Below are 14,899 nucleotides of genomic sequence, written 5' to 3' on the forward strand. Positions count from 1 at the left end.
TGATTTGAACGCCCTTTGAACCTTCACTCTCTCAGAATGCGATCTCTTAAAACAGTCTTCTTGACTGCGATAACATCTGCCTTCAGGGTGAGTGAACTGCAAGCATTTTTGGCCAAACCGCCTTTCACAACCTTCTTCAAAGACAGTGGTGTTGAGGGTACGCCAAAATAGTGTCTGAATTCCATTCAGCACAGAAAATAGTATTACCTACCAACCACCTCATGATATGATAGGTTATTTATAACATGCTTAATACCCAGAGGTTTCTAAGCGCAGACCCGGGGATCGAACCTGTGTTGCTGCGTGTCGCTTTGCTTCCAAGGCGAGCATGTTGCCCCTGAGCTATCCTCCCAAGACCTTTTAAGGAGAGACTACACCATGTAGACTCCAAAAGGGCTTTTTTAATGTTTACATCAAAGATGGCAAAAATCCAGCAGGATGACCAGCTGTTTGTAGGCTTCGCTGGTAACCGACTAGGGTTGGCTGTCACGAAACAGACTATTTCAAGATTGATTATATCAATTCCCCAGTTGAAACGTTTTGTCGCAAAAATAGGCACTTAGTGATTTTGATCAAATTAATTGCATAAAACATTGTGAATCATTAATTTTGGCAAAAACTACCACGGCAACCTGGTTAATCTTCGGGTGTATCCTTCTGATAACCCCAAGAAGCCTGAAATGTGGATAGGTTTCACTGTTCCTTTAAAACAAACGCTACTCCCAAGGTTAACAGCATTGTAAATTAGATCGGGATTGTTATTTTTCTCGCAGAACTGTTAACTGCCCCACCAACCAGCAACTATCACTCACGGGCACTGCGAGACCGAACCAACTACCACTGTAAAGACTGCCCCTTTGTGTCGGGCTTCAAGCCTCCACGTGCAGAAGTGGCACGAACCAACCACCCCCACTGTGGTCTTGGTGCCGGCAGGATTGGACTTGCACAGGCCTCTGCAACCTCAACATGGAAAAGGGGGTTAGGGACACGATGGTTGGATATGTACGGGTTATGAGGATAACTGGAAAGAGGGTTAGGAGTGAATAATGGATGGGTAACTTAGAAAATGTACAATGTTAATATACACATTCCCCACTGCATTAAACAAAATCACTGCATTCAACAATGCAAGATAACCAGAAAGGCCTCCTGCCTGCACACTCCCAGGTCCGCCGGTGTCCAGAGCAGTTCAAATGCTGTAAAGAGAGCTGATATTAGTGATTTGCGTGGAGACTACATGTAAAGAGAGTTGATATTGGTGATTTGCGTGGAGACCACACGTGGCTCACAAGACATACAGCTGTGCATGTAGCTATGACTGATGACACCCCCCCACTCCCCCCAGGGATTAATACGGGTTCATGCAACATAAGCCTTAGCAAACTTCTGAGGACTCCTGTTTCTAGCTTGCACAATGCTCGTGTTAATTCACATGCGGGCTGCTCTAGCCACAAGTGGCTTAAACGTGCAGCAAATGCAGTTTGCCTCACGTGGCTGAGGCTGAACGTATGTGGCTGGAACGTGCAGCAGTTATAGTTTGCTGCATGTGGCTAAATGACTGTGGCTAAGCGTGCTGCAGTTCTAGTGCGCCGCGCGTGGCTGATAGTATGCAGCTCATATAGTGACTGCATGTGGCTATTTGCATGTAGGACACGCTTGCTGAGCTAGGGACTGTTTCTATGGGTGCCTACGGGCGTTCTACACATTGTACAAGGTCGTTGCTGCAAGGCACAACATGCGCGGTGCACTTAGCTTTTCTCTGGGCCAGGGGGGGGTGGTCGGCATGGGATGTGCCCCCCCCCCTGCGCATATCCCTTGCTGCGGCGCATGCTTCTCAGGTGCTCTGTTTTCCCCTTAGCTGTAGCGCTGATTCCCTGATGCGGTGTGTAGTTTTCTGAGGTTTGCTTTTCCCCTTTATCAGTAGCGGTACTTATCTTATGCTGGCGAGGGGCCGGAATGGTGCTTCCTTGGGGCGTGGCCCCTCGCGCTAATCCCCTTGGCTGGAGCTCTTGCCGGTGCGTCTGCTCAGGTCGAATCCTCTCGCACAAGCCCATGTGCTGTCGTTGCGCGCCCAAGTGCCATACACTCGGCGTGGGTCAAGTTTTGTAGTTCCTGATTTGGGGAGCGTGGTCCATTCAGGCATAGCTGTAGCTGATGATTGTAACCAGGTATACCTAGTCAAGGAACATTTTTTGTTTGTCTGGTGTTACTGCACAGCGCTAAACTCACCTATCTTTATTATTTATAAAACCATTACTTTCGAGGTGACCGATGAGAGTACATTACAGATGTTGGCTTGTTCAGAGTACACTGAAATAGATGCGTTATCACTTTTCATTAACCTGATTTTGGTTGCTAGTACACTTAACAAGTCTAGACTCCGACTTCAGTCCTCCCTTGCAACACATTGTTTTAGCAGCGACTTTGTAAAGCCTATCAAAAGAGAAATAATATGCTGCCAAACCTCATCGCTCAGTACTGACGGCATGTGGCCAAGCAACTTGTTAAGCTCCTTTTAGTGTTCAGGTTAATTGGTCAGTGGCTACCGAATGCTTGGAACCATGAATGCTTAGTCCAAAGATTTTCTACGTAGAATGTGATTGGATGTTTTCCTTAGTGTATCCTACACCCACCTGCAGGCTACCACCTGTCTCGGAACCCGGCCAATTCTAAGAGATCAATTGGTTGAAGCCACTGTTTGTGTTCACAACCTGTTCCAAAGGTTGTTTTACAAAGGTAGCGGGCGCCCCTCTCTCGCAAGAACAGACATGATAACCTGTTCAGTGGTTATTAACCACTTGAGAGTTCGCAGCCACTGCTTTTACTCACTGTGCCTTTCACAGATGGGAAATATCCATTTGCATATCAGTCTTTGTCCTGCCCAGGGGCAGTCCAGCACCGAAATACAATGGCAATTCCAATCTGAACGAGAGTACCACCAGCAACCCCATACACGTGTTTCACCCTTGTTGGGGATCATCAGTGAGGTGAAGCTGATGCCTCTCTAAGCACAGTGAGAGGGAGACCACGTCTGGTTGCCCCCAGGAGACCTAGGGTTACCAATCCCAGGTTCCTTAAAAAATAGTTTTACAAAGGTAGCGGGCGCCCCTCTCTCGCAAGAACAGACATGATAACCTGTTTAGTGGTTATTAACCACTTGAGAGTTCGCAGCCACTGTGAAAGGCACAGTGAGTAAAAGCAGTGGCTGCGAACTCTCAAGTGGTTAATAACCACTGAACAGGTTATCAAGTCTGTTCTTTCGAGAGAGGGGCGCCCGCTACCGTTGTAAAACTGTTCCAAAGGTTAACCACATTTCTGGTGGTGACTGCACATATGCTAAATGCAGAGAACTGCAATAGAAAGTGGTACATATATCAAGTGAGGGACGTCCAGTGGATCTCCTGATTTGAACTTGTCTCATGGGGTTTGAGCCTGAAGATCCATTGTTGCTCAAGCCTGAATAAACAAGTGACTGAATTAGAATTCCTCAGGTCTGGGATGACATGGTCCATCACCATCCATTTGAGGTCATGGTCTGAATGGCTTTGGGCAATATAGTGCTGTACAAAGGTGGCTGGTGTAGCGTTGCGGATCCGAGACTGATGTTCACAGATGATGTAGATATTGTTCTCTTGGTCATCCCTATGTATAGCTTTTAACATGGGCATTGGATCATGTAGAACAATTTGATGGCATTGTAATTTGTGTGTAGGTTCAAGGTCCAATTCACATTGGCATAATTCAAGGTAGTTGCCGTGCGGCTGAACTGAGAATGTGAGGACACGGGAGGGGAGGTGGTCTTAAAAGCCCACGTATTTGATGCATGCTGCCGCTGGGTATCATGGGGAAATGTAGTTTCCAGCGGCCTCATGTCCCCAGAACCCATACAGAAATGTACCTTTCAAGATGTTCCTTTTCCATAAGTGAAATCTTGTGAAGTGAAGCAGAGTTCTAGAACGCTATCTGCAGGGCCTCAAGAGGAAGATCACAGGAGTAAAACATGGAGTAGTAATCTGAAAATGCACCCATCATCGTGTCCCCCCCCCTCACATACTCTCCCCCTCAGTTTTTAATCTTTAATATTTGCTGCTGCTAAACGTTCCCTAAGTGGTCTAGCCAGCAGGCAGTCTGCTTTATTGGCTTTTAAATAAAATCGCTGTTGCATATATAATAGCTTTTTCTACCGTCCTAGTGCGTAACATTTCAAGTTGTCCTCTTAATCTTCTGTACGTCCTTAGTTGTGTCTTGTGCGATGGAGAGGACTGCAGGACTCCTTTCAGTTGTTCCTCCAAGTCCCGTTTCATCTGTCCCATTTGTTTCTCTTGGTGCTTTCATTGCAATGTCGTCTCCCCTAACCATTGCTTTAAGTGCATCTTAAAATACATCCCAAACCAGTTCTGTGGTAACCCTCGAAGTAGCAGTCTCACAAAAGAATATTGTCGATTTATACCGTGCACTGCTACCACCCAAGGGCAGTCTCCAGGTGCTTAGAATACCTTTATCTTTTTGCATATAAAATTTGACAATGCATCACACTTCAGCATTTTTTTTGTGCATGCCCGTTTCTAAAGCCTGTTTCGGTTCGCTGATAAATCTGTTGTGACAATAATTGGAGTGTGATCCGACAACGCGATGGATCCCAGTTCCATGGCGGTCACCTTTACCAAAAGGGAAACCATCCTGTCCTACGTTTGGGGCATAAACTGATGCAATGGTGCGTGTGTAGTTTCCTAATCGTGCCCTAACAAACGGGAATCTACCCAATCCCCCCCCGCCCCCTTACCCCTATCCTCTGGTGTCCCTAAAATGTTCACACTTGGTGAGTCCCTAAATGCTATCGGTATAGTTTTGTCTAGGGCATTGGCTTGGAAGATTTGGGGATACGACTGCAATGTAATCCTTTGTCGATTTTTATTTTTTTTTTCATTTTAAATGTCCTTTCCTGCATTTCCACAATATCCAGCTTCTCTCTCCTGAGATACAGTTCCACCTTCTCCCTCTTTACGGGGGGAATTTAATCTCCTAATATCTCAATAATTTGAATAGATTGCCTGTATAGTTTCGCAATTCCTATCCCACATCCTTTTGTTTCCTCCTTTCCCCACCTCCTGGGTTGTATGCGTTCCCGCTCCACCCTCTATTCCCTTCCAATAGAGTACCTCATCCTCTTCCTCTGGATTCATCCCAGCCCAACTCTCTTCCTCCTACCCCGCCCTCGCACGCCAAACGCAACAGAACTACCTGGGTCAGACAAATGTTCCTAGCGACTCCAAAGGCATTGAGTCAATGGCCATGACCTGAAACCAGACCCTGACATCTAAACTTTCGGCGGTACTAAGACCACACTCACAATTCCAGTGTGCACCAAAGTCCTTGAAGTCTCACTCCGGGCCTCAGACCTTTCCCAATAACAATGAGTATCGCGTTCCTCCTACCCTTGTATAGCTTCTACTCACCCTCCCGGATCAGCCCCGCGCCTCGAACATCTGTTTCTCGTAATATCACTCCGTGCTTTACAAAGTAAGGGATTGGACTCCCTCATTAAGAATTCTGCCCTCTGCTGTGTTCAGTTCCTAAGGCAGGTCACCCAAGAGTCTACATGGACGTTCTTCTCTTCCTTTGCGGCACTGTTGACCATTCCCATGTTTGCTTTCTGGCCGGTAGGGGTAGAAGACAAGGGTTCAAACCCTCTGTACCTTTGTCTCTGATCCGAATACTTCTCAGGCCTTCATCACAAGTAGTGATAGGTTGCTGTTTGCCTTCCTGTGTAAAGAGGAGACCGAAAGGGAACATCCATTTGTACTGAATTTACTTTGATTTAAGGCCTTTGGTGCAGGTCCCATGATCATCCGCTTTTGTAGGGTTGATTGTGCAATGTCTTGCTAAAGTTATACCTTCGCCCCTTCGATCGTCAAAGGACCGCCCAAGCGAGCAGCCCTCCGGATATTTTCTTTTTGTCCATATGAGGCAAAAGCCACCAACGCATATCTTGGTCGCGAGCCAGGTTCCGTTCTTAGGAGAACTACTCAGTGTATTTTATCCATGGTGATTTCCGCTGGAGATATGCCTCTTAAGTCTCCAAAACAATGCTGCACTGCGTCTTTGAAGTCAGTCCTTTGAGACGAATGTTGAACCATCTCAATCTATTGACTAGGTCTTCACATTGAAGTGCCAGGTTTTGGGAGAGTCTTCAGTTGTTCCATGAGGTCATCATTTTGTTTGGTGATCTGCAGCCACTTCCTGTAAGGCCCTCTCGTTCTTGTCTATACGTGCTTCAATATCTCTTCCTTCATCTTTCATAGATTATTTTAGTTTCTCCTTCAGCGAAGTAAATTGGTTGTGCAATGACCAGTGTTCTTTTCCTGAAAGTCCTGAAGGAATTGGATCAGCTCCTCCTTGTTCACTGCCATTTGTTCTGTGTGCTCGTCCTTATGTTTCTCTGCCGTCTTCTCTTCCTTTGACAGGGTTTCTGCAGTGGTTGTCCGCTGCCACCAACACAGTCCCCCTCTGCTGGGTGATGCTGTGATTTGGTCTGCGTGGAGGTTGTCTTCCCTTTGTCCCTTGACATTGGGGAAAGCTGGGTTCTCTCTCCCACTGGGGCCCCTTCACACCTCTCTGCAGGGGCGATTCTCAAGCTTTTCTATAGTTCCCTGATTCCAGCCACGGCAGCGTTGGATCTCACTGTCCAAATACTCTTGAAACGCATGCGCCCCTTGAATCATTCCTGTACCTTACGCTGAAAGTGCCTTGAATTATTCCTTTAGGTAAGGCCCACGAGGGCACTTATGGGTCCCTCTCCTCGTCGGTTCTTCTTGTACCGACTCCAGCTCCACCACACGCTCCTGCCACCGTTTGTCTCCTTCCACCGTAGGAGCTGGAATCAACCTGAATTTCACAATCCCCGGTTGTCTTCCTGTGCCCTGACCTCTCTTGAGCGCATCAAATTGCTGTAGCTGCATAGATCTGTCTGGCTCCCACAGTACCTTGTCCTCTTCATGGACTTTAGGGATCCAAAACCTTGTCTCTTCACCAACATGAACGAAAGCTTCTGTGGCCCGCCACATGTTGGGGAAGGGAATCACTCACTAGGTGCACCCCTTTCTCTGCCTTGTGGTCTGGGTTGGAGCCCTGGATTCAGCACGGCTCCCAAACCATCGCCTCGTGCATGGTGGCCTTTTTTGTTGTTGTCTGGAGTGGGTAGCTGGGTGTCCAGCGACTAAGTCACTGTCTGCCCCGCACCGCAAGATACGTGGAATCACCCCCGCCACCCCACGTCTCGCAGCTCAGCCCTCTGTGATGATCTCCAGCCCCCTCCCTAAATCATGTGGGTCGCTGATAATTCTTCTTGATCTTGACACATTAAACTAAAACGGTACGCTTCTTTGAGTACTCCCTATCAAAAAATGTAAAGCTAAATGTTTTGAGATAACATGAATGTTAATGCAAGGGAATAATGATGCACACTTATTTATTTAGAATAATTGTATACGTTAAGCAGAAATTCTGATTTCCATAAGTGTAAACAAACCAGATGGAGGCAAGGATTGAGAGCTTCCCCATCGGTATTAAAATAGCAGCATTTTCCAATTGTTAATGTAGATGGACTATTTCATAGGGTAGACTTGTATTCTAACTTTTGGGTTTATTACTTCCTGTTTTTAACATTTAAGATTTGTTTTACAGGTACACCTGCTGAGACGCCACAAGAAGAACCCGTGTCTTGTGAAGGTTTGTGAAATTTGAGTATATTCTAGATTCCATACATTTTTTTTATATTTCATGTTATACTTTTAGTGAGATCTTTTTGTATGATTCAGCCAATCTCTGCACAGCTTTTAACAAAAACCTTGGGTAAGTACTACTAGCATCAGTGGAGGTTTGACATTACAGCTTGTTCAGGGGGAGACCTCAAATTTGTTTTAGGAAAATCTTGGGGACTTTAATTGTACATTTGTTAAAATGTCTTTCTATGGATCACAAACTGCATCACTATAACATAATGAACATGTGTAATATTTATCATAACCATCTGATCCTGCAAGAAAGTAGAAGCGGCTGAATTTCTCCCTATATATTGTCACATGATCACCATTAGGTACAGTATGAATAATATTACAGCACCAATACGTGAATAAAAGCCATCCATATTTTTATCTTGTATTTATAGGTAATGCATGAATAGGAATCGTAAACAATAATGCCTCTTAAGCTTAAATGCAGTATAGTAGAAACATGTTGATTTACAGTGGCTTGTGTATGGTTGAGGTGAAAATGAGATTAAGTAATTTGAGACTTGCATCCTATTTGGATTTATACCATGCATCGCTGCCATTTTCATGGTCTCCATGCTCTCTGGCGGATCTGGAAAGGAAAAGAGGGGGGGTTGGGAGGGCTTGGTGGGATTGAGATGGAAAAGCACTGGCGCTCTTTGATGTGCTGCGATCACACAAACAGCAGTGCCAACACACCCTTACCCTAATATATAGTATTACTGGCACGCCCTGTGTCGACGCCCATTTTCGAGTTTCGAAAAACAAACTAATACTGCGCAGCTTCCACTAGATGTCGGCCTATGCACAGCATGTGAATCTAAGCAGATACAAGCATCAGAAATATGATTACGGTGAGTAATGTATCCCGTGTGTGTGTATGTTTGTGTGTATATATATATATATATATATATATATATTTATATTTCTGATGTTTGTTAATCTGCTTAGAATCACATGCTGTGCATAGGTCCGACATCCAGTGGTCACTGCGGAGTATTGCATTTTGTTTTCGTAGTCGAAAAGTGGACGTCGACAAGGCGTGTCTGTAACACTATCCCTATAGTGACGTGCGTTGTACCCACAATCCCTCACGCGTCGAGGTCCTTCAGATTGTTTTTTTCCGCCCAGTTTCTGGTCGCCTTTCGCGGAGCTCCTAGAGAGACATTGCTAATACTTGCCACGGACCTCGGTCCTTTATTATACTTATTATATTGTTAACGATCCCTCCCCTCGACGTTAGCTGTGAAGCTATTTCTCCGCCGAACAGGTTTTCGACGAAGGGGATGAGGCGAGGAGATCCTTCGGCGCTGCCGAACACGTGGCCTGGCCTCGACGGCCAACATACAGTAGGGAGAGTGGGGGTTCGAACTTTTATCTTCTCTTTGAGAATGTCTTTCTTTCTCCCCTATCTTTCCCTTGGGGTTGTTATCACCAGCTATTATTGCCTCAGCTATGGAGAGGACACCTTTTAAGTTTTGCCCACGCTGTAGGGGCAAATACACTTGGAAGGATAAACACAAGCTCTGTAATCGTTGCTTGCCCCTCGATCATAAAGAGGACAGCTGCGCGGCCTGCAAGCTCTTGAAACCAAGAACGCTCAAAGAACGAAAGGTTAAGAGGTGGGCGGACTACGCTATGTCGAAGTCAGTTTCCTCACCCGCCGCCGCTGTTACAGAAAGTGACGAGGAGGGTGATAACTCGACGTCCGTCACGGAAGTCATGAACCCTCAGAAGGAGCGCTCGCGCTCCTCGACGTCCGTCCCCGGCCCTGACGGGCTCGGCTCACGCCCTGCTTATGGGGATGAACACCCCGGCGACAAGGACGCACATAGACCCCATAAAACTAAACACACAACCCACGGCTCTTCTTCGTCGAGGACGAAGGATCCATCAGCGCCGAAGGGGACGCAGGGCACTCCGGCGTCTACCTCAGACCGTAAAGGTCTCAAGCCCCACCCGCAAACGCAGCCGCGACCAGCGATTGGGCTTTCATCAAACACGGGCGCTACCTCAAAATCATCCGACGTAACGCTCCATAGAGCGGCCGTCGAGGAACAACGCGCAACGCAGGCAACGTCGACACCAGAGCCCTCGACTGACAAACTCGTTGTCGAGAGCCTAGCAGAATTGTCTCCGAAGACAAACGTACGCGGACGACGAAACAAACGTCGAATACTGCGCCGAAAAAGCACAAAAGTAGCCAGGAACAGCCCCTTTCATCTAAGGGCACTTCTGAACTACCGGAGGGCTTTTCAGAGGGAGACGGAAACCTCTCCTCGACGTTGTGGGAGCGTTCTAAGCGGTTTGAAGGTGAAAACACTGATTTCCCCCCTCTAGACTATTCAGGGGTACCCCATGAGACCCTTGAAAGACTCATTTCTTGTATGGAGAAAATGGAAAGGTTTCTGGGAAGCCAAGACCCACCCACTCACAAAAGACAAAGAGAATGGCCCCAGGATGACCCCAGAGTCAAGATTCCTAGGCTGTTTCCCCCTTCCACAGATGTATATAACCTCACTGAGGAGCAGCAATACCTACAGGAAGATGAGGAGTGTTTGGGTGGAGAGGAAGAACATGAGGAAGAGGGGTTTGAAGAAGATATTTACACTACTGCAGGAGCTTTTGAAGAAGATACAGCTACCTCGCAGCCCTGGCAATCCCCGTCAGTGCAGCCTTGGCAATCCCCATCAGTGCACTCAGACCCTGATGCCTTTCACCCTTCTCTCAAGGATTCAAATATTGGGAACTCCTCTCCCATAGATGACCAACCTTCACTCAATGCACTATTGCGCAAGGCAACAGCGCATTTTGAGATAGACACAGGGGAAACTCTTCCTGACATAGACTTTGTAGAAAAAGTTATTAAAGAAAAAGCCCCTGTTAGCCAGTCTATTCCGCTCCTGGCTTCTATTAAGAGAAGAATTTCTCCTTCCCTTTCCAATCCAGCCTTAGTAAGAGGGGTCAACCCTAGAATAGAAAAGCCCTTCAGCCTCTGTCCCTTTGTACATCAGAGGACATTCTATTCCGGACTCCCTTGTAGTTACTAATACAAGAAAAAGAGCGGGGGTACCACTATCCACTAGTGAAGCACCACCTGACAAGGAGGGCAAGAAGCTCTACGGACTTGGGAAAAGAATCACGACCTCCGCCGCCTTCTCAATTAGAATTGCAAATAACAATTCCCTACTAGCTAGCTACGCAGATGCACAGTGGAGCAAGCTGCGCAGCGAAGCAGAGGACGCACCTGAACCCCTGCGTTCACGTCTGTTAGCTGTAATATCAGAGGGAACGCTTGTAAACCAGGCCATCGTAAAGCACTCCCTAGATGCCGCTGAGACGGCTGGCCGCTCCCTGGTTCAGGGAATACTTCTCAAACGCCATGTCTGGCTACGCAATTCAGGTTTTAAGCCCGAAACCCAAGCCTCCCTCATAAATAAGCCCATAGAACAAACACATCTGTTTGGGAAGGCAGTTGATGAGGCCCTAGAACATGCGAAGAAAGAGTTTGATACCATCAAGACTCTTGACCAAATTTCTAGGCCCCCTAACAGACGCGGCTATGGCAATAGACGCTCCTTTCGTGGCCAACGACAACAGCAGAACCAACAACAATTTTACTCTGCTACCAGCTGGCCCTCTAACCAGGGTAACACCCAGTTCAGTCAAAGAGGCCAACGGCGTGGCAGAGGAAGAGGTCGCACCTCCAGCCCCAGAGGTTCCACGCCCAATACCAGCAAATGACCCGAAAATTCGGGTCCCCTCCCATGCATCACCGGTCGGGGGCCGGCTAACATCGTTCCTATCAGCATGGGAGGGAATATCGTCAGACCGCTGGGTATTATCCACCATAGCCCACGGATACTGCATAGAATTCAACGGTTCCCCGAAGTACAGACCCCCACGGAACCAACGCATAACACCGGAACACCTCACCATTCTTCTTCAAGAAGTAGAAGAACTACTGAAAAAAGAAGCTATAGAAGCTGTCCCCCTATCTCAGGTAACAGAAGGTATTTATTCAGTGTACTTCCTTGTACCCAAAAAGGACCTAACCATGCGCCCTGTATTAGATCTGCGCCCAGCGAACAACTTTGTCAAACCCCAAAAGTTTCGTATGATGACCTTGCAGGAAGTAATCCCACTGTTATCACAAGGGGATTACATGACAACGCTAGACATGAAAGATGCATACTTTCATATTTTAATGTTGCCAGCACACAGAAAATACCTCAGGTTGAAGATAGGGAACAAACACTACCAATTCAGAGTACTACCCTTCGGGATAGCTTCTGCACCGAGGGTATTCACGAAAGTACTGGCAGTAGCAGCGGCCCACCTGCGCAGGCTATCCATCCCAGTATACCCTTACCTCGACGACTGGCTCATAACCGGGGATTCTTACGAGACATGCTTCTCCAATACCCAAAAGACCGTAGACCTTTTGTACCAACTGGGCTTCTCCATCAACGAAAAGAAGTCCAGCTTAGAACCCAGCCAAGTCAAACAATTTTTAGGGGCTCTAATTCAAACAAAGGACGGCCTCGTCTTCCCCTCCAACGAGAGGGTCCAAAACATGCTGTTTCAGATCCCCCATTATGTAGCAGGTCGAGAGGTGACGGTACGCAAAGCTATGCGCTTGCTAGGGATGATGGCGTCATGTATTTATTTGGTACCTCAAGCGCGCCTGCGCATGTGCCCAATGCAGGAGTGGCTCAACAGCCAGTGGTGTCAGGCCAGCGGACAATGGGACGATCTAGTGGTGGTCTCGCAGGCCTTAGTTCTCTCGCTGAGGTGGTGGACAACAGAAAACCTGTTATTAGGGAAGAGTTTTGCCACACCCGCAGTGGAAGCCACTCTAACCACAGACGCATCCCTCACAGGATGGGGGGGCTCACCTATCCCATCAGACTGCTCGCGGAGTGTGGACTCCGAGCTTAGCATCCAAGCATATAAACCTGCTGGAACTTCTAGCGGTGTTCAAAGCACTGAAAGCCTTTCAGGAACACCTACAAGGAAAGACAGTGATGGTCCTCACAGACGGCACCACAGCCATGTACTACCTCAACAAGCAAGGGGGCACTCACTCTCCAGGACTGTCCAAGCTGTCCCAGAATATATGGAAGTGGGCTCTCAAACACAACATGTTCCTACTATCACAACATGTACCAGGGGAACTCAATCTGCTAGCAGACAAACTCGGCAGAGACTTCCCCCTGCCCGAAGAGTACGAATGGCAATTGCACGAAGACATCGTCTTAGACGTCTTCACGCAATGGGGATTCCCGGAAATAGACCTGTTCGCAACTATGGAAAACTCACAATGCCAAAGTTACGCCTCCAGGTACCCCCAGAACCAGTCCAAGGGGAACGGTCTGTCGATTCAATGGTCAGGGAAATTTGTTTACGCCTTTCCCCCGACTCCCCTTCTCAACAAAGTGGTGCACAAGATGCACCACGAGCAGGTTACCATGATACTAGTGGCCCCAATGTGGGCCCGGCAGCCATGGTTCGCTCACTTGATGGAGATGTCCCTATCTCCCCCAGTGAAACTTCCCTGCCCGTACAACATGCTGTCACAGGACAAGGGCAGGACACTGCACCCATGCCCTCAGACCATGAACTTAGCAGCCCGGCTCCTGAGATTGTAGAATTTGGACATTTACAACTCCCGCAAAGATGTATGGACATCCTCAGGGAAGCCAGAAAACCGAATACTCGCCACTGCTATTCTAGCAAGTGGAAAAGATTTGTCATCTGGTGTAGAATTAAGAGCATCAACCCAATTGACTGCTCTCCTACTAATATTGTCCTATACTTGACCCATTTACTGGATTCAGGTCTAGTGTTCAATTCCATTAAAGTCCACCTAGCGGCACTTTCTGCATACACCACTTCCCAACTTAAAGTGTCGTGGTGGAAGATACCAGTTATCAAGGCCTTCATGGAGGGGGTAAAGAGAATACACCCTCCGATAGCTAACCAAGCTCCCGGATGGGACTTAAATGTGGTACTTTCTAGACTCATGGGCCCTCCTTTCGAATCCATGCACAAGGCAACTCTTAAAGACCTCACTCTTAAGACTGCTTTCCTAATAGCTGTCACCTCCATTAGGAGAGTAAGTGAACTACAGGCTCTTTCTGTACTAGACCCCTTCGTAACAGTTCACAAAGATAAAGTGGTTCTACGCACACACCCAAGGTTTGCACCAAAATTCATATCGAAATTTCATGTAAACCAGTCTATAGAACTACCAACGTTCTGTCAAAACCCTTCCAGCTTGGGAGAAAAGTCTGCATACACTGGATGTACGCAGAGCTGTCATGTTCTACATGGAAAGAACCAGACCACTGAGAAAGACTAATCAGTTCTTTGTCTCTGTGGTAGCAGGAAGAGAAGGAGATGCAGTTTCAAAGTCCACTATATCTAGATGGATTGTTCAATGCATCACTCTCTGTTACACTCTTGCTAAGAGAGAACTACCCTTCAAGCCAAGAGCACATTCCACTCGAGGCACTGGGGCTTCCATAGCATTCATTGCAAATGTTCCCCTTGAGTCCATCTGCAAAGCGGCTACCTGGAGATCTGTGCACACCTTTACAAAACACTACTGTCTAGATACACACTCTAGATCTGACTCCCAGGTGGGACAGGCAGTATTAAGACATCTTTTCTCTACTGTTCCTTCTCATAACCCACCGCCAACTCCGGGTACTGCTCGCTAGTCTATGCACAGCATGTGATTCTAAGCAGATTAACAAACATCAGAAGACAATGCATTACTTACCGTAAAAGCATTTCTGATGGTTTTATCTGCTTAGATTCACATGCGCCCACCCTTCCTCCCCGCTCGGATGGAAGGAACATAGACATCCTTTTCTATATTTCTCTCTTTTCTGTACTCACTCACGTCTAGAAGGCTCCCTCAGGGCAGAAAAATACAAACAGAGGGACCTCGACGCGTGAGGGATTGTGGGAACAACGCACGTCACTATAGGGATAGTGTTACAGACACACCTTGTCGACGTCCCCTTTTCGACTACGAAAAACAAAATGCAATACTCCGCAGTGACCACTGGATGTCGGACCTATGCACAGCATGTGAATCTAAGCAGATACAACCATCAGAA

The 14,899-nt window shown here is 47.3% G+C and overlaps 1 protein-coding gene across 1 annotated transcript in view; it reads left to right on the plus strand.

Moving 5' to 3' along the window:
* GSPT1 (G1 to S phase transition 1) overlaps positions 1–14,899 on the plus strand; it is a 647,462-nt gene that overhangs the window by 47,472 nt on the left and 585,091 nt on the right. The window contains exon 2 of the mRNA XM_069645596.1: positions 7,684–7,728. Within this exon, the coding sequence (XP_069501697.1) occupies positions 7,684–7,728 (45 nt within the window). The remainder of the gene's footprint in view (positions 1–7,683; positions 7,729–14,899) is intronic.

This window comes from Ambystoma mexicanum, chromosome 2p (genome assembly GCF_040938575.1).
Source record: "Ambystoma mexicanum isolate Mex_15411 chromosome 2p, UKY_AmexF1_1, whole genome shotgun sequence".
In the NCBI taxonomy this organism is placed as follows: domain Eukaryota; kingdom Metazoa; phylum Chordata; class Amphibia; order Caudata; family Ambystomatidae; genus Ambystoma; species Ambystoma mexicanum.